The sequence below is a fragment of the Sus scrofa genome, chromosome 4 (assembly GCF_000003025.6).
Source record: "Sus scrofa isolate TJ Tabasco breed Duroc chromosome 4, Sscrofa11.1, whole genome shotgun sequence".
In the NCBI taxonomy this organism is placed as follows: domain Eukaryota; kingdom Metazoa; phylum Chordata; class Mammalia; order Artiodactyla; family Suidae; genus Sus; species Sus scrofa.
The window spans coordinates 3,173,636-3,191,607 of record NC_010446.5 but is presented as its reverse complement, the minus strand read 5'-3'; the positions used below and the strand labels follow the sequence as shown (position 1 = coordinate 3,191,607).

Sequence of the window (17,972 nt, the reverse complement as noted above, 5' to 3'; positions counted from 1 at the left end):
TGCCTCTGCCCCCCAACACAGACTCGCCCCCCCCGCACTGCCTCTGCCCAACACAGCCTCTGCCCCCAACACAGACTCGCCCCCCGACACTGCCTCTGCCCCCAACACAGACTCGCCCCCCGACACTGCCTCTGCCCAACACAGACTCGCCCCCCCGACACTGCCTCTGCCCCCCAACACAGACTCGCCCGACACTGCCTCTGCCCCCAACACAGACTCACCCCCCGACACTGCCTCTGCCCAACACAGACTCGCCCCCCGACACTGCCTCTGCCCAACACAGACTCGCCCCCCGACACTGCCTCTGCCCCCAACACAGACTCGCCCCCCGACATTGCCTCTGCCCAACACAGACTCGCCCCCCGACACTGCCTCTGTCCCCCAACACAGACTCGCCCCCCGACACTGCCTCTGCCGCCCCAACACAGACTCGCCCCCCGACACTGCCTCTGCCCCCAACACAGACTCGCCCCCCGACACTGCCTCTGCCCCCCAACACAGACTCGCCCCCCGACACTGCCTCTGCCCCCCGACACTGCCTCTGCCCCCAATACAGACTCGCCCCCCGACACTGCCTCTGCCCCCAACACAGACTCGCCCCCCGACACTGCCTCTGCCCCCAACACAGACTCGCCCCCCGACACTGCCTCTGCCCAACACAGCCTCTGCCCCCAACACAGACTCGCCCCCCCGACACTGCCTCTGCCCCCCAACACAGACTCGCCCCCCCCGCACTGCCTCTGCCCAACACAGCCTCTGCCCCCAACACAGACTCGCCCCCCGACACTGCCTCTGCCCCCCAACACAGACTCGCCCCCCGACACTGCCTCTGCCCCCAACACAGACTCACCCCCCGACACTGCCTCTGCCCCCCAACACAGACTCGCCCCCCGGCACTGCCTCTGCCCCCAACACAGACTCGCCCCCCGACACTGCCTCTGCCCAACACAGACTCGCCCCCCGACACTGCCTCTGCCCAACACAGACTCGCCCCCCGACACTGCCTCTGCCCCCCAACACAGACTCGCCCGACACTGCCTCTGCCCCCAACACAGACTCACCCCCGACACTGCCTCTGCCCAACACAGACTCGCCCCCCGACACTGCCTCTGCCCAACACAGACTCGCCCCCCGACACTGCCTCTGCCCCAACACAGACTCGCCCCCTGACACTGCCTCTGCCCAACACAGCCTCTGCCCCCAACACAGACTCGCCCCCCGACACTGCCTCTGCCCCCCAACACAGACTCGCCCCCCGGCACTGCCTCTGCCCCCAACACAGACTCGCCCCCTGACACTGCCTCTGCCCAACACAGCCTCTGCCCCCAACACAGACTCGCCCCCCGACACTGCCTCTGCCCCCCAACACAGACTCGCCCCCTGACACTGCCTCTGCCCCCAACACAGACTCGCCCCCCGACACTGCCTCTGCCCCCCAACACAGACTCGCCCCCCGGCACTGCCTCTGCCCCCAACACAGACTCGCCCCCCGACACTGCCTCTGCCCAACACAGACTCGCCCCCCGACACTGCCTCTGCCCCCCGACACTGCCTCTGCCCCCAATACAGACTCGCCCCCCGACACTGCCTCTGCCCCCCAACACAGACTCGCCCCCCGGCACTGCCTCTGCCCCCAACACAGACTCGCCCCCCGACACTGCCTCTGCCCAACACAGCCTCTGCCCCCAACACAGACTCGCCCCCCCGACACTGCCTCTGCCCCCCAACACAGACTCGCCCCCCCCGCACTGCCTCTGCCCAACACAGCCTCTGCCCCCAACACAGACTCGCCCCCCGACACTGCCTCTGCCCCCAACACAGACTCACCCCCCAACACTGCCTCTGCCCAACACAGACTCGCCCCCCGACACTGCCTCTGCCCCCCAACACAGACTCGCCCCCCGACACTGCCTCTGTCCCCCAACACAGACTCGCCCCCCAACACTGCCTCTGCCGCCCCAACACAGTCTCGCCCCCCGACACTGCCTCTGCCCCCAACACAGATTCGCCCCCCGACACTGCCTCTGCCCCCCAACACAGACTCGCCCCCCGACACTGCCTCTGCCCCCAACACAGACTTGCCCGACACTGCCTCTGTCCCCCAACACAGACTCGCCCCCCAACACTGCCTCTGCCCCCAACACAGACTCGCCCCCTGACACTGCCTCTGCCCAACACAGACTCGCCCCCCAACACTGCCTCTGCCCCCCAACACAGACTCGCCCCCCGACACTGCCTCTGCCCCCAACACAGACTCGCCCCCTGACACTGCCTCTGCCCCCCAACACAGACTCGCCCCCCAACACTGCCTCTGCCGCCCCAACACAGACTCGCCCCCCCGACACTGCCTCTGCCCCCCAACACAGACTCGCCCCCCCCGCACTGCCTCTGCCCAACACAGCCTCTGCCCCCAACACAGACTCGCCCCCCGACACTGCCTCTGCCCCTAACACAGACTCGCCCCCCGACACTGCCTCTGCCCCTAACACAGACTCGCCCCCCGACACTGCCTCTGCCCCTAACACAGACTCGCCCCCCGACACTGCCTCTGCCCAACACAGACTCGCCCCCCGACACTGCCTCTGCCCCCAACACAGACTCGCCCCCCGACACTGCCTCTGCCGCCCCAACACAGACTCGCTCCCATTCCAATTTCATCATTTTCCCATCTCCACATTTATATTATATCATTTATTGATACTGACAGCTTTTTGGTACTGTAGACTGTGACGGAGTTATGCCTTTTGTGTATTTTGGAAGCAGACGGTTTATTTTCATTAATTTATTTCCACATGTAAATGCACTGCAGCTTGGGATGAGAATTAAAAAGGAATGACAGCTTTAATTTTCCACTTGCAAACATGTTTGGAACGGCCAGCCCGCGCTGTCCATGATGGATTTGGGCTTCTCTGTCTCAGACGGAGGCCGGAGCTTCCGGGACCCTGGCCCCGCCTGGTCCCTCACGACCCAGCAGAGTGACCCCAGACACATCACTACCCCCCCCGGCTCCACATCCCCATGCACAGAGAGAGGGTGATACCACTGGCCCCCTCTGCCCTCGAGGAGGCCAAGTTCAGAGCTGGACAAGAAGGTGACTCCTGTCGGTGTCGGCGGGACCCACCCTGAAGGCCCTCCCCGGCTCTGCCCGGTTCTTGCCTTCCCAACCTCCCCGCCACGACCAGTAAACAGGCTGACACTGGCCAGTTCTTACCAGAGAGCAGCCGCCTCTGGGTTGGGCAGGGCATGGCTGGAAAGGACCGCCGGCGGATTTTCTGGGGTGACGATATGGTCCATGGTACAACTTGATGAGAATTTGGGGGAGACACGTGTATTTGTCAAAACTTACCAAGTGACACCTTATGTGCATTTCACCACATATACACTTTACCCCCAACAAAGTGGACGAACTTGGAACTCTGAGGCAGGATAGGCCTGTGAGAGTGTTAGTGGGTGAAAGGCACAGCAGTCCGAAACTTCTGGAATGACCCAAACCACGATGGATCGATGGACGCACGGAGGCTGGACGGACACCTGACGAATCCAATACAGCCAAGTGTTCATCACAGAACCGAGGTGGTGGGTTTGCGGTGTCCGCTGTAAAATTCTCCCGACTCTTCTGTGGGCTTGAATATTTTCTTGATAAAAGGCTGGGGGGAGGGGACGGCAGATTCAAAGCGTGAGGACCCCAAGGGCTAGGACAGCCCAGGAAGCTGGGCTGAGTGGGGCTGAGATGACAGAGATGCTGGGGTCCTCCGGGAGGGGGGTGTCTGAGCGAGTGATGAGGGGAGGGAAACGTGAGGGAGATGCTGGGCTCCTCCCGGGGGGAGGGGGTCCCAGCAAGGGAGCCTCCGGGGACCCCGCCTCCCACTTTTGGGACCCGCTCACCCAGCACATGAGACCCACCCGCCCGGTTAGCCCCCCTCCATCGACAACCCCAGGACGGAGCACCTGCCATGAGCCAGGCCTGGAGAGAAAAGGGAGGCGCTCTCGCTGCCTCGGCGAGACCCAGGCCTGGCTGGAGGGAGAGCAGCCCAGCAGCGACGGCAGCACCAGCACGTGGCTCCTCAGAGTCACCTAGAGCCTCTGAGACAATGGAGGAGGGGCCAGCGACCCAGCCTAGGAACTTTCCAGAGAGACAACGAGGTGGAAACCGCAGGATGCATTCCCTGAAGGAAAAGGCGAGGCGGCCTCGAGGGGGAGGAGACGGCAGGAACGTCCAGAAGCTGAATCGGGTTCCCAATGAGCAACGAGACGAGGTTTACGGGGACAAGAGGCAAAAGATGAGGCCTGAGCAGGGGCAGAAATCCAGGGACAGCAGCAGCCCCAGAGCACGAGCGCGAGGGCCAGCGCGTCTGGAAGGAGCGGGGCTGTCCTGAGTAGTGACACAGGCTCACCCCGGGATCCACCTGAGAAAAGGATGCTAAGCTGTGAAGGCAGGAGAGGGGGAAATTCTTCTCGTGACACTGCAATTTCCCATCATTCAGTATTAGTTCACTTGTTCAAACATCAACCAAACCCTATAACCAATTCATTAAATTCAGAGCAGATGAAGGTATTTCACATCAGGGAGGCGCTTCCTACCTAATCCACATGTGTTTGCTCTGGAAAATGGGAGGGAAAGGAAGACAGGCTGAGATTAAGGGAGGGTCATCAAAATTCCCTAAAGACTCAGAGCCATGAAAAGCAGCGCCCACAAGAGGAAAAACTGATACGGAGAGATGAACCATATTCAAACTAAGAGCTTCTGGTCACCCAAGCACCCTGCAGAGAGGGTACCAGCAACCGCGGAGCAGGCGATAGTTCAGCACAGATTCCCAGCTAAGAACCTACACTCAGGGCACAAAGACGTCCTGTGAGTCAGGAGAGAGGGGCAGAGAAACTCAGAGACAGACAGACAGACACAGAGAGACAGAAAGAGACAGACCGACACACAGAGACAAACAGAGACAGAGAAGGCAGAATACCCGCTGGGGCAGAAGGGCAAAGTGCCCCAAACCACATGAAAGGTGTTCAAATCCACTGGATCCCCCGGAGATGCAGTGTTAACACACTAGCCTTATACAAAGGGTGTCGCACCCCACGCCCCGCATGGTGGGTAAAATGAGCATGAATGCCAGGTGGCAGAGAGGACCTGGCACAACCTTCGTTCTCACACGGTGACAGTGCAACCAGGCTCTGGAAAAGCCACAGTGAAGCCAAACGCCTGCAGCCCCCCTGCCCAGCGTCCCATCGTGGCAACGTCCACAGAGACCACTGCCCGGGCCACCAGAGCCACACGGCCGCGCCCGGATGGAGGAACACGCTGCGGAGCCTGTGCTAGAGCAACGAGACTGGATGGCAACAGCAGGGGGCACGGGGGCAACAGTGGCGATGACAGCGGTGGCGGTGGTGGTGGTGGCAGTAATAACAGCTGACAAACCCGAGCGCCAGCACTGCGCCTCGCGCTGCTCCAAGCACTCTGCCCACCTGGCCTCACTCACCTGTCCCAGTAACCCCAGGACGCGGGCACCGTACCAGGGTTCACTGACCAGAGGACGAACCCGGAGGGTAGTGCACAAGCTGATAAGATTCGGCCCACACCTGAACCCAGGCGGTGCCTTCCGATGGGGGGAGGCGGCAAAGGGAGAAGAAGCAACACAAGACGGGAGAGTACTCGCTCCCTCCCCACACACGGCCCAGCGTCGCCAGAACCAGGGGGGACCTCGGGAATAAGACGGCCCGGCATCCTCAGCAGGACAAGCTCAGGCCAACCCTCGCTCATACAACCCAAATTCCTCCTCTCCTGAGAGAACTCTCGCAAACTCGTCCCCGGAACTCCCTCCAGTGGGTGGCTCTGCCCCAGGGACGTCTGCTTCATTTGGGTTTTCCCATCACGAAGCCACCGGCCCACGGAGGGAGCCCTCTGCCAGGAGCAGCGCGAGCACAGCACACCCTCTCCCAGAAACACAGCCAGGTCCGGCCGAACCCCCACCAGCGGCCTGGCTGCCCTGACTCCTATGTCCCAAGCACGTCACCACTGCAGGTTCCACCAGCTGGCTCTCCTGATGCCACCTACATGACAGGTATCCCCTTTGATCAGTGCCCCCCAACCTCTAACACGCCAGGCCGTCTGCCACCTGTGCCCTCATCTAATCCCCAGAACAGCTGTATGTGGCAAGGACCACCTCCCCTGCGTACCCAGGAAGAAAGGGAGGCACGGGAAGGACCAACAGCGATAGACGGTGAGGCCGAAACGTCACACAGGTCCTATGACCCCGAGCTACGTGTGCCTTAGAACTGGACACAGAGCACCTGTCTCCAAGAGGGAGCAACCAGGCTCCAGGGGTAGAGCCCGCAGCAGACACGGAGGGGCACAGAGGGAGCCAAACGCTGGTGCTCTTCTTTGCTCATTCATTCATTCGCTCGTTCGTTCGTTCCCGGACACCGTCCCTAAGATCTCATCTGTGCGAAGCACACGCTGGGTGCAAAAGTGTGTTCTGTGCACTGTGACTTCCCGCCACGTGCTCTTCACGCAAAATCAGGACACCAGTTTCAAAACGCACCTTCTGAACACTGGCTATTTAAAGAGTCGCTTCTGCAAATAAAAAAGATAAACACTTCTGGGGTCCAAAGTCCCCTACCTTTGGTGGTGAGAATTTTTGAGGTGACTTCCAGTTTCTCCAGGGGTTCCATTCCAATGTTTTCCAGTTTCACGACCAGGTGCTGCGTTTCTCCGTTGTAAAGCTGGACGGACACATTCGTAGATACTTCGTCACCAGAGGACGGCTGCAGTGAATGCGCAGATCTAAAATAATCGCAATGATGACGGGTTTTAGAAAGGAAGGGACGGAGAAAAGACAGCCAGCGGCATTTTAGAAATCGCCACATCACCGCGCTCATGTTTCGGGAATGTTGAGTGGGGTTCAGCTTTAACACGGAACTCGGGTCCCCGGTTCCCCGCGACCAGCAGCCCAAGGGCGAGTCGCCAGACAGAGAGCTCCTACACACAGGCGCGTCCTGGGGCACCCACGCCTAACCCTCCCTCCCCCTGGACCTGAGCTTCCCACGGGTGTGAAGCAGAAAGATACTTAACTCCTGGACCATGGGGAGGCGAAGGTGAAACAATGAGTTCATTCAAATGATCCGTGAGCACGCTGCTCTCTCAAAAAGAATTTAAAACCTCACACTCAGAAACACCCTGGGAAAATCCACATGTTTAAGAAGAAAACTTGGAGCTCCCATCCTGGTTCAGTGGAAATGGATCTGACAGGTATCCACGCAGGTTCGATCCCTGGCCTTAACCCCAGTGGGTTAAGGATCTGGCGTTGACAAGAGCTGTGGTGTAGGTCACAGACGCGGCTTGGGTCCCGAGTTGCTGTGGCTGTGGCGCAGGCCGGCAGCTGTAGCTCCGATTGGACCCGTAGCCTGGGAACCTCCATATGCCGCAAGGGGGGCCCTAAAAAGCAAAAAAATAAAAGTAAAATTAAGAAGAAAGCTGAAAGGAACCATCCTGAAAGACGACACGGGAAGTGGAGGCAAAGGAAAACAGAAAGTTCACACGACAGACCCCGAGATCCCAGGTGACACTGACCGCGTCGCTGGCCAGCTCCTGACGTGACCCAGGGCAGTCGGCGGGTGCTCGGCACTGGCCAGGACGGGCTCTGGAGCATGAGGGGTGCAGCCCAGCGCCCAGAGGCCCCGAGGCTTGCCTGAGCTTCCCCTGAGGCTCCAGCTCTACAGCCCTTGCCCGCTGTCACCTAACCCACCCGGGCGTCTCCTCCCCCAGCCCACAGGCGGCAAACCCACTTCCAGGCAAGGAGGTCCCTGGGGACCACAGGGAAAAGGCTCTGGAGGCACAGTGGGGACAAAAGCCAGCCAATAACGAGGGAGGTGACTGCAGCAGGTGGTGTTAAAAAGCACATCCAGGAGTTCCCATTGTGGCTCAGTGGTATTGAACCTGACTAGTATCCATGAGGACACGGGTTCAATCCCTGGTCTCGTTCAGTGGGTTAAGCATCCAGCATTGCCGTGAGCTGGGGTGTGGGTCACAGACACAGCTCAGATCCTGAGTTGCTGTGGCTGTAGTGGAGGCCAGCAGCTGCAGCTCTGGTTCAACCCATAGCCTGGGAACTTCCACATGCCGCAGGTGCGGCCCTAAAGAGGGGAAAAAAAAAAAAAAAAAAAAAAAAGCACATCCAAACCACATTTTCAGAAAATAACAGCATAAAGAATCAACATGAATTCCTTTGCATTTTATATCTTTTAAAGGTTGTTTATGAGTCAAGAGATAAACTTTCTCTGTCAAGGAAGGAAAAGGGACTTCTGTCCTCACCATAAATGACTTCCTTCCATATTTTAACACATAGTCCTTCTCAAGTGAAAGCTGTTTATAGTCAATTTGAATTTGCTGAGCAGGTGTTTGGAAAAACTACAACACAGCCGACACTAATTACTTCGCCTCTCAAGCAAGCAGGATGCCAGCCCCTGTGGTGATGTGATTTTCAGATATCTTTATGATGTACGTTTTTAAGCAATTAAAACAAATTTTTTAGCTTATATGGTTATGTAAAAAGTAATCTATGATACTATACAAAATGCAGTATGATTTCAACTATTCAAATATATATATATATGTTTGGTTTTTTTCCCTTTTTTGGTCACCCCACTGCATATGCAGTTCCTGGGCCAGGGATGGGATCCTAGGCGCAGCTGAGACCTAAGCCACAGCTGCGGCAACGCCGGGTCCTTAACCCACTGCTGCAGGCCGGGGATCAAACCTGCGTCCCAGCGCTCACAAGACACCAACAAGCCCACTGCCCACAGTGGGAACTCCTGTATTTTTGGTCATGGGTCAACACCAGAAGCAAACACCAGAAAGCATTAATGGCAATCCCGCTGAGATTTTTCTCTCTTCGTTATGCTTTCCTAAAATGCTAAAGGGGAAAAAAGACAGAGAGACTGTTTTTTAGAAGTTTTTCTTAAATTCTCTAAAACCTTAACCATTTTTTCACAAAAATTATGATTGCAAAGGCTAATTTCACACTTTGTCTGATCTTGGTAAGAAACACTTCAACTCTGTTCCAACTCGCTGCACGCAGAGTGCACCCACCAGCATCTCGAGGAAACCCTTCGCCCAGCTTCTGGTCACAAGAGTCATGGACTCACTCAGACTCCTGCAGCCACTAGAGACAGTGCCCAGGGAGCGGTCTGGGCGCCCGGCCCACCCCCATCCGCGAGCAGACAGGCTCTACCTGGGCAGAGAGGTGCTGATCTGCAGCCTGGGCAGAGCAGGAATGACTTCCACCGTGGAGCCGCCGGTCTTGACTCCCGGGAGGTTGTCCAGAAAACAGTCACTGAAGACGCCAAAGACCGTGGTGTGGTAACCTGGGAACAAGAGGCAAAGCTGCACCCACCTGGAAAGGCTTCGAGTGCTGCCTACGCCTCCAGGCAGCCCCAGCAGTGAGCCCTGCACAGGGGCCCGTTCCGGCCTGAGCTGAGATGCGGGGGTAACAACAACCTGTGTTCCTCCTGCGCCAGGCTGGCTGGGACCAGGGGACAGTGTGCGTGGCGTCTCTATAACCTCTAAGTCTCACAACCTAATAATTAGGGCCTCCTGCCTGCACTAATTTGCTGTTTGACTGCATCCAGCTCTAAAATGAGAATGATAGCTTGTACTCCTTCCCAGGACATGGTGTGATTTGATCAGTAATTGAAAAACTGATTCAAAAATCTTCTGTTGAGAGAGATCAAAGTTCAAGAGACGATATGGCAAAGTCTGCTGAATGCGTACACGTTCTATAATTCAGGATTAGCAAAGTTTCCATGGGGGAGAACCCTCCAGAGGTTAGAAAAGCACTTGAAACTATTTAAGGAAAGCTTTAAAATGGCTTTTGAAATTTCGAGCGATAATTATTAAAAACAACATCATTTAATTTCATTTAACTCAATGAAATTAAATAACGCCCAATGGCTAAATGCCTAGGGTGCCAACTTTTCTGCACTCGTTAAACAGCCAAACTCAGGCAAGAATAAGCTGCCACCCTGAAGACCAGGGAGGCCTGACACAGCCGATCGCCAAGCCCCCTACCTTCCGCCAGTTCCAAACCGGCCCCTCAACTTAAAATAACTCCAATTCATGGCACCGGCGTCTCCGCCTTCTTAAAGTATGTTTCTCAAAAGACTGCGTTCATTTCATGTGCAAAAACTTCCCCCTCAGAAACCCACAATGGCCCCCCATCCTTCTCGCTATAAAACTGATGTGATGTGGCTTTGTCCACTAAGAAGCTTCGTTTTCAGTTTCTTAATTAAAATTAGTCATTTCCAGGAGTTCCTGTCGTGGCTCAGTGGTTAACGAATCCGACTAGGAACCATGAGGTTGCAGGTTCGATCCCTGGCCTCGCTCCGTGGGTTAAGGCTCCAGCGTTGCTGTGAGCTGTGGTGTGAGTCGCAGATGCAGCCTGGATCTGGAGTGGCTGTGGCTCTGGCGCAGGCCGGTGGCTACAGCTCCAATTAGATCCCTAGCCTGGGAACATCCATATGCCGCGGGTGCGGCCCTGAAAAAGACAAAAAAAAAAAAAAAAAAAAAAAAAGACCAAAAAAATTAGATAAAATTAGTCATTTCCCTTTTGCCACCACTGCTGAAGACGACTGCAAATAAACTCGAAACCTGAGGACAGATCCTCTGCTGCACTGGCGACACAGGCCAGCCCTTTCCACCCCCATCTGGGATCAGGGCCCAGACACTGCCACGGAGGCTCCGACCCTCCTCTGCGGGCAGGTTGGCCACTGGTTGCGTGTTTGTCTGAATCACCCTCTTGGTCCCGGTCGCCTCCTCTCTAACCCGCTGCCCCTCCCCCCTTCCCGCCCGCGGCTGTGGTCCCGCATCCATCACTTTCTCCCTGGACCGAGGCTGGGGCTCCCCACTTGCTCTCCCAGCCTCCAGCCTGTTCGCACAGCAGCCCAGGACTCAGTGCTGCTCAGACCACATCTCTCCTCCCCTCTGGGTCGGCCGGGCCTCTGTTGCCTCCCAGCCTCGTCACTCCGCCCCTCTGCCTTGGATCAGTCATTCTGAGCCTCCCTGGTGCCCTCTGCGCCTTGTTCTCTGACCACCAGGTAAGTAAGAGCCTGGACAGGTGCTCTTCCTGCCTGGCTCCCCTTCTCCCCATCCCACCCCTTGGATAATTCCTAGTTTACCTTCAAACCTCAGGGTCCCTGCGGGGAGAAGTCCTTCCTCACCCCCCTCCCCCCGAGGTCACGCCTCCCCCAGCTTCCTAGAAGCAGGAGCTCAGCCCAGCCCAGCGCTGGCGGCAACACACCCTTGCCTGGGCTGTCGCCTCACCCTCCGGAGAGCAGCCTTCCCCAGGGACTGTTTGCTCCCTCAGCCACCAGATAGCTACCGAGGCCCTACCAGATGCCAGGCGTGAGAATCCAGCCAAGCAAGACAGACGAGGCTGGCAAGGCAAGGCCAATGAGCCACTGCAGTCAGTGACACGGAGGAGGGGCGTGCACGTAGTAGCACGGGGACTAGGGACCTCGACCTGGCGGGGGGGAGCTAAGGACCATCTCCAGAGGGACGGGAGGACCGGGCCAGGCACTGGCAGAGCACTGGGGCCAGTCAAGCCCGGAAGGAAAAGCCAACAGAAGGAAAAGCAGGAGCAGAGGCTCGGAGAGCGTGGGGCGTTTGCCGAACAGGATTCTTACACGCCTGCAGAGGTGAGCAGGGCCAGCTCACACGGGCTCCTCGGCCGGGGGGCGGGGGGAGGCGGCCCTGACGGCAAGCGCACGGAGGGAGAAGGCGCTAGCACTTCTAGTCCAGAGGTGACATGGCCAGATGTGCACGGCACGAGGTCACCTGGCTGCCATGCGGAAAGAGTGGCAGCACTAAGACGGTGCTGAAGCTTCTGTGACAGACCCTAGAAGAGCGGCACATTCTGCCAGCCCAAGAGGCCGGCGGGGAGGAGGGGTCTGACGACACAGTCAGCATCGTGGAGCTGGGGGGCAGAGACGGCAGCCACCAAGGGTGACTCCCAGCGCCCGGGGACAACTGGCTGGACGGTGCTGCCCTCACTGGGGTGGAGCCACAGGGGAGAGCAGTTTCAGGAACGAGATGATGGGCTCTGGTGGGGACACGCTGTGTGTGACGTGCCCATGGAATGGGCAAGGAGTCGGCCGGGGGTGGCTGGATATGCAGGTTCAGGAAAAGGGTGTGGACGGGAGAATCAGCAGCCTGCAGGTGGGGCTGAAGCCAGAAAAGCAGGTGGAAAAGAGGGAAGGAGCGGATGGGGTGGGGGGAGGAAGGAGGGGACCGGAAAAGCGGGAGGGAGAAAAGGACAGGGCTGGACGCAGGTTTAAGGGTTCGGCTGGACAAGCGATGGCAGAAGACTCGGGCCCAGGAGGATGGGCACTAGAGGCAGCAGCAGGGGGCTGAGGTGCACGGGGCGCAGCGAGCACATCCAGGAAGAGATGGTGGGGCCACGGGATGCTGAGCAGTGACGCGGGACCAGAGCAGATGCCAAGGCACCAGATTTTGCTGAAAAACACTGCTGGTGGCCTCGGTGACAGCAGTTTTGGTGAAGCGCTGGCTAAATCCAGGACACAGTGGGTTGGAGAACCACCACAGGTGGAAACGTGGGTTCAGCGTGTGTAGACAGCCCTCTAAGAGGTCTGCTGAGGAGAGCAAGAGCTGAGGCCACAGCGAGCGGAGACCTCGGCTTCCAAAGGCATAACCGCAGCAGGAGGACTAGAGGGTGTGCTCAGGGAGACGGGCGGTGTGTGTCCCCCACGACCTGCACACGCTCACATCCCAAAGAACGCCACCTGTCTGTCACCTGTCAGCAGGTGAGGACGGAAAGATGCGGGCAGCACAGGAGTCAGCAGCCCTTCCGAACGGCACCCAGAAAGGAGTCCCCCTTACCATTCACAGTGATTGTCCCCGTCGTCTGTGGGACCCCAACAAGCGTCACCGGGTAAAGACCAGACTCAGCGGGAAGGGACAGCGCTGCGGGGAGAGACTCGAACTCCACACCACTGGTCAGCAGCCCCTGGAGTGTGGACAGAGGACAGCGATGAGCACAGCCCAACCCCAGCCCACTGCCTCAGTGGGTCCCCAGGCAGCCCCGTGCATCACCAACAGGAAAGCCCGGGGCTGTCAAAGGAAAAGACCCACTCGTGGCTCCTACGAAAGCCCGCAGGGGTGCAGAGACGCCTACAAGTGCGATTAACACAAAACAGTCTACAGGTGGGCAGCATCGTGGGTGCCCGAACGACGATGCCATCGTTAATACTAGCCTACTGGCTGCATCTTTAAAATTCTGTTTTGTCGTTTTACCAAGTTGGAATGTAAACAAAAGAAAGTATTGACAAACAAAAAGAAGAAACACAAAGTGTAGAAATACACATCGGTGGATATCCTTCCTGGCATCTAAATTCTCAGTCTGCTGCCCAAGTGCCAGGCCCCGAGCTCAACAGCCGACCAGACAGACAGACTCCCCTCGGCAGCAGGGACGGCAAGCTCAGGACGTCCCCCCGCAGCCCGGCAGAGGCCCCGGCCAGCGAGCGGGCCAGAGAGGAATGGCACGACAATCATTCACACAAAAAGAACCGTGAACACACAACACCCTACAGAACCTTCGATGAAACCTAACAAGGACAATTAGCCAAGGGACAAAGTCAGCATAAAAAAAGTATTTTGGGAGTTCCCTGGTGTCCTGTGGCAAGGATTCGACCCCTGGCCTGGAAATGTCTACATGCCATGAGCGCAGCCAAAAAAAAAAAAAAGTATTTCTATAACTAGCAATAAGCAAAAAAATCAGAAAATATTAAAAATACTATCAACAAGAATCAAAAACATCCCCATCTCAGAATAAGTCTAACGAATGGCGTGTGAGATTCTCCCACTGGCGTCTACAGGAGACGGACGGGATAAATTAAAGACTGAATGGGGGAGAGGTCTGGACTCCTTCCAGAGGCTCTGTCCTCTGCAGCGCTAGGTCAGCAACCCTGGAACCATTCTGGCTCCACCCCAGGAGTGAGCAGCTGAGGGATGTACTGGTGTTGCTGTGAGCCCACGCTCTCACCCTGCAGGAAAGGACACGTGTGGCACTGGAGGAAGGCAAGGAGAAGCCCACGGAGACGGGCTGGAGCTGCAGGGATCCCTGTGAAGTCAGGACTTCAGAGTCCGTGTTTGGGCTGTGGATGTGCACCTGCGCGGGCACACGTCTAGGCACACACGGGTACACGTGCAGAAGTACACATGCAGCAGGCATCCACGTGTGCACACTGGCCCGCCTTTCCTAACTCTGTCCACAGAAAGCACGCAGAAGCAAAGGCTCTCTAGTGACAACAAGCACACCTGTGCCCGGATTTCAAGCAAAAGCATGAAGTGATCAAACCCTGTGTCAACAGACACAGTGGCCAGGAATGGAAGCAGAGACACCAAATGGATAGCTGTGGTCGCCAGGCAAAGCAGTTTGGCCTTTGATTTCTTTTTAAAATAGCTAAAGCAAATATGGCCAAACGGTCAGCATATGCTAAACGTGAATGGGGGACATACGAGTCTTAGGATTCCCTGTCCCAGGTCACACACCTGAAATATGTCATAATTTAATTTTTAAACTCTGAACATGATTTGTGGGCTATATATATGCTGGTAGTAACGTTTATTCTGTGTTCTTCCTAAGTTTGGATAAAATGGACACAGTACTTTTTAACCAGGTAAAGATGAGAGCTACTTCTTAAGACAAAAAAGAAAATGCATAAGAAAGAATAGCAGACATATGATACTTTCACCACTTTGGGGAAATTCTCTAAACAGCTATTATTCCTGGATTCAGCCAAGAGACAGAATGTCACTTTAGGCCTGACCTAGAGCTAAATCCTAAGGCTTCCACGTGCCTGTACGACAGGAGGCGGAGGGGACAGGTGTCCTTGCAGACTCCTTCCCTAGGACCTCGGGGCTTTAAGCTGAGCATCCAGCGGAACTTCCACGAGCTCCGATAGATTCGGGAAAAGCAGGCCTCGAGGCTTTCCTGAACGTCACAGAATCATCAACCTCCTTCCTGAACGGAGGCCTGAACCTCCTCTTAAGTAACTACCCGCCTGCCTGGCGAGTTGCCCCCCACCCTGGCATCCTCAGGGGCCTCCGTGACTCCACACGGGTCCTACAGCACCCCGTGCACCGCCACCACCTGCCGTGACTGCGCCTGACACGCGGCCACATGGCACGGGTGCTCAGCAAGGCACCTGCATGGAGAGCCCTCCTCCCACCCTGAACACGAGTCGCAAAACCCCAAAGGAAGGCGTCAAGCGGCTTAACGCATCCTTCGCTCAGGGCTGAAAACTCACAGAGCAGTTCTGTGGAACAATAACCAGCATGGAGCAGGCTCCAGGACAGGAACGCACACAGGGGCGGGGACTGCGCCCTGGAGCCAAGCAACGCTCCCAGCCGGACCCTGGAACAGGGTGAGCCGTTCCAACGGGCACCGCTGCAGCGGGCACTGTTACCAGTCCGTGCAGACACGGACACGGAACATCAAATTGCAGACCCGAGGAAACCTCGTATCCGCTGGGCCGTCACTCACTCCCTTATAAACAGAGAGCTGGTGCCTCCCTCAGGCCTTGATCTTGTCACCGCCTCGGGGACAGTCAAGTGACACTGATGTTGAGTGGCAGGCACAGGGCCAACTTTGTAGCCTTGCTAATTGCACGTAAACGTCCACGTGCTTATTTCAAATCCCATCCAATCAACTGAGCTCAGCGTGTGTTCAAACCCGAGGCGTCTTTGTTTGTCCACTGGACCACTGAGTACCAGGCATGAAAGACACAGGATTGTCAGCACGTGGTCTTCACTCTCAAAGAGCTTACAATCGTTGGCAAGACAGATATAAAAGCAGACATAGGTCGTAGGAGGTGTGCCTCAAATGCAGGTAATAAACTGATTTTAGTGGCAACTGGATACTTAGCCCCAGAGGGTCAGGTGGCCGGGGATACGCACCATGTTTTCAACCCGCAGTTCAAACGGCATCGGGTTATACACCATCAGCTGAACTTCACACACATCTCCTTGCACCCACTGGAAATCTGGAAACACACACACAAAGAGAAGCATCCACGATATTAGACGGGGTTTCGCGTGTCTCCCGTGGTTTCAGGGTATTCCCTGGCCACTTATCTTCCCATGCGGCAGCGAGCTCTCTGCCCGTCTTGAGATCATCAGTGCAAAGCTATCTTTCTGCCAGCTTTCTCTGCAGCAAAGCACATCACCCCTGCCACCAGGACCTTGGGGCAGAAACCAACGTTTCTCCCCCTCAGGGCCAGACGCAGCATCACGATATTGGAACCAGTGCAGGCAGTGCTGTCCTTGGTGTGCAGCCACATGTCACAAGGACCTTCATAAGCCCAGAGGCTGGCACCATGGTCAGTTTTAAGTGGCACACAGCACGGCTCCCCTTTCCCTCACTCGTCTGTGAAAGACGACGGTGGCTTCTCCCAGGTGCAGCTGCAGTTCACCCCGCGGGAGGCAGGACTCTGAGACGACCCCCAGCACCCCTGGCCCTGGTGCACGTGCTCTGTGTGATCCTCTCCCCGCGCGGGCACCGATGACAGGTCATGCTAAGTAACGGGGGCGGGGGCATGTGTGAGTAAGGCCCCCGCTCAGTGGGCTCCCCGTTAATCAATGAGGGATTATCCTGGCAGGGCCTAGACGGCTCAGGTACTCAGGTGAGCCCTTAGAAGGGAATAGGCCCATCGTGCGTGAAAAGAGTCGAAGCACGAGAGGGCGTCTGCAAAGGAGCCACACGGCGAGGACCCCAGAGCAGCCTCTCTGAGCTCAAAGGGGTCCCAGCTGACAGCCAGTGAGCAAGCAGGGACCTCAGTGCGACAACCGCACAGAAGTGGGTGAAGAAGCAGAGGGAGCCTGGGAAAGACCCAGCCCAGCTGACACCTGGATTTCAGCCTGAAGACTCTGAGCAGAGCACCCGGCCACCACGTGCTGGCCTCGTGACGACAACAGGGAGAACATAAATTCGTGTTCTTTAAGCCCTAAATTCGTGGCAACCTGTTACGCAGCCAAGGAAAAGAGCAGAGGCCCGCCTTCACCTCCACCGCCCTCTCCTCTCCTCCATCAGGCGAATCAGACGGGACCTCAGTGTCGCATAACACCTGCTGGGCAGAATGCCCTGCCCGGCCCTTGGAAGGCAGTCTCACCACTCTTCAGAGTGGCCTGGGGAGGTGCTGTGCCAATCCCCATTGTCACAGGGCGGGTACTCAGGGTCCAAACAGGCTAATAAACACGCCAGGAATCATAGAGCCAGTAAGTGCCACAGCGGGACTCAAGTATTTGAACTCAGAAGTATCTAGAAGGGACGCTGGTGGTGAAAGGGTTTTTTTACACTATATACAAAGATTTACTGATGAGACTCCTTCAGCTTTCACGGGCTTTCATAAAGACACCATTTTCCGGAGTTCCCGTCATGGCGCAGTGGTTAACGAATCCGACTAGGAACCATGAGGTTGCGGGTTCGGTCCCTGCCCTTGCTCAGTGGGTTAACGATCCGGCGTTGCCGTGAGCTGTGGTGTGGGTTGCAGACACGGCTCGGATCCCGCGTTGCTGTGGCTCTGGCGTAGGCCGGTGGCTACAGCTCCGATTCAACCCCTAGCCTGGGAACCTCCATATGCCACGGGAGCGGCCCAAGAAATAGCAACAATAACAACAACAACAACAAAAAGACAAAAGACAAAAAAAAAAAAAAAGACACCATTTTCCCCCAACACTCTGCACCAGGCCCCCTACACAGAGACTAGGGCTCCACCAACCATGTGCCAGGTGACCCAGAGGTGGCATCCTGAAATTGCATGAAATGAAGAAGGAGCCCAGGTGAGTCAGTCTGAAAAATGCCTGCATGACCAGATACTCGTTTGGGCCTCCTGACTACGTGGTGACGGGGTCAGCAGGGCACACCCGTCTTCATTCCCCAGCAGGGGACATGGACAGGCAG

General features: G+C 56.9%; 1 protein-coding gene across 1 annotated transcript in view; it reads right to left on the bottom strand.

Moving 5' to 3' along the window:
* The window catches only part of TRAPPC9 (trafficking protein particle complex 9), a 468,417-nt gene that overhangs the window by 342,063 nt on the left and 108,382 nt on the right, over positions 1-17,972 (bottom strand). Inside the window, 4 exon segments of the mRNA XM_021088861.1 lie at positions 6,621-6,784; positions 9,231-9,363; positions 12,893-13,019; positions 15,971-16,056. Of these exon segments, the coding sequence (XP_020944520.1) occupies positions 6,621-6,784; positions 9,231-9,363; positions 12,893-13,019; positions 15,971-16,056 (510 nt within the window).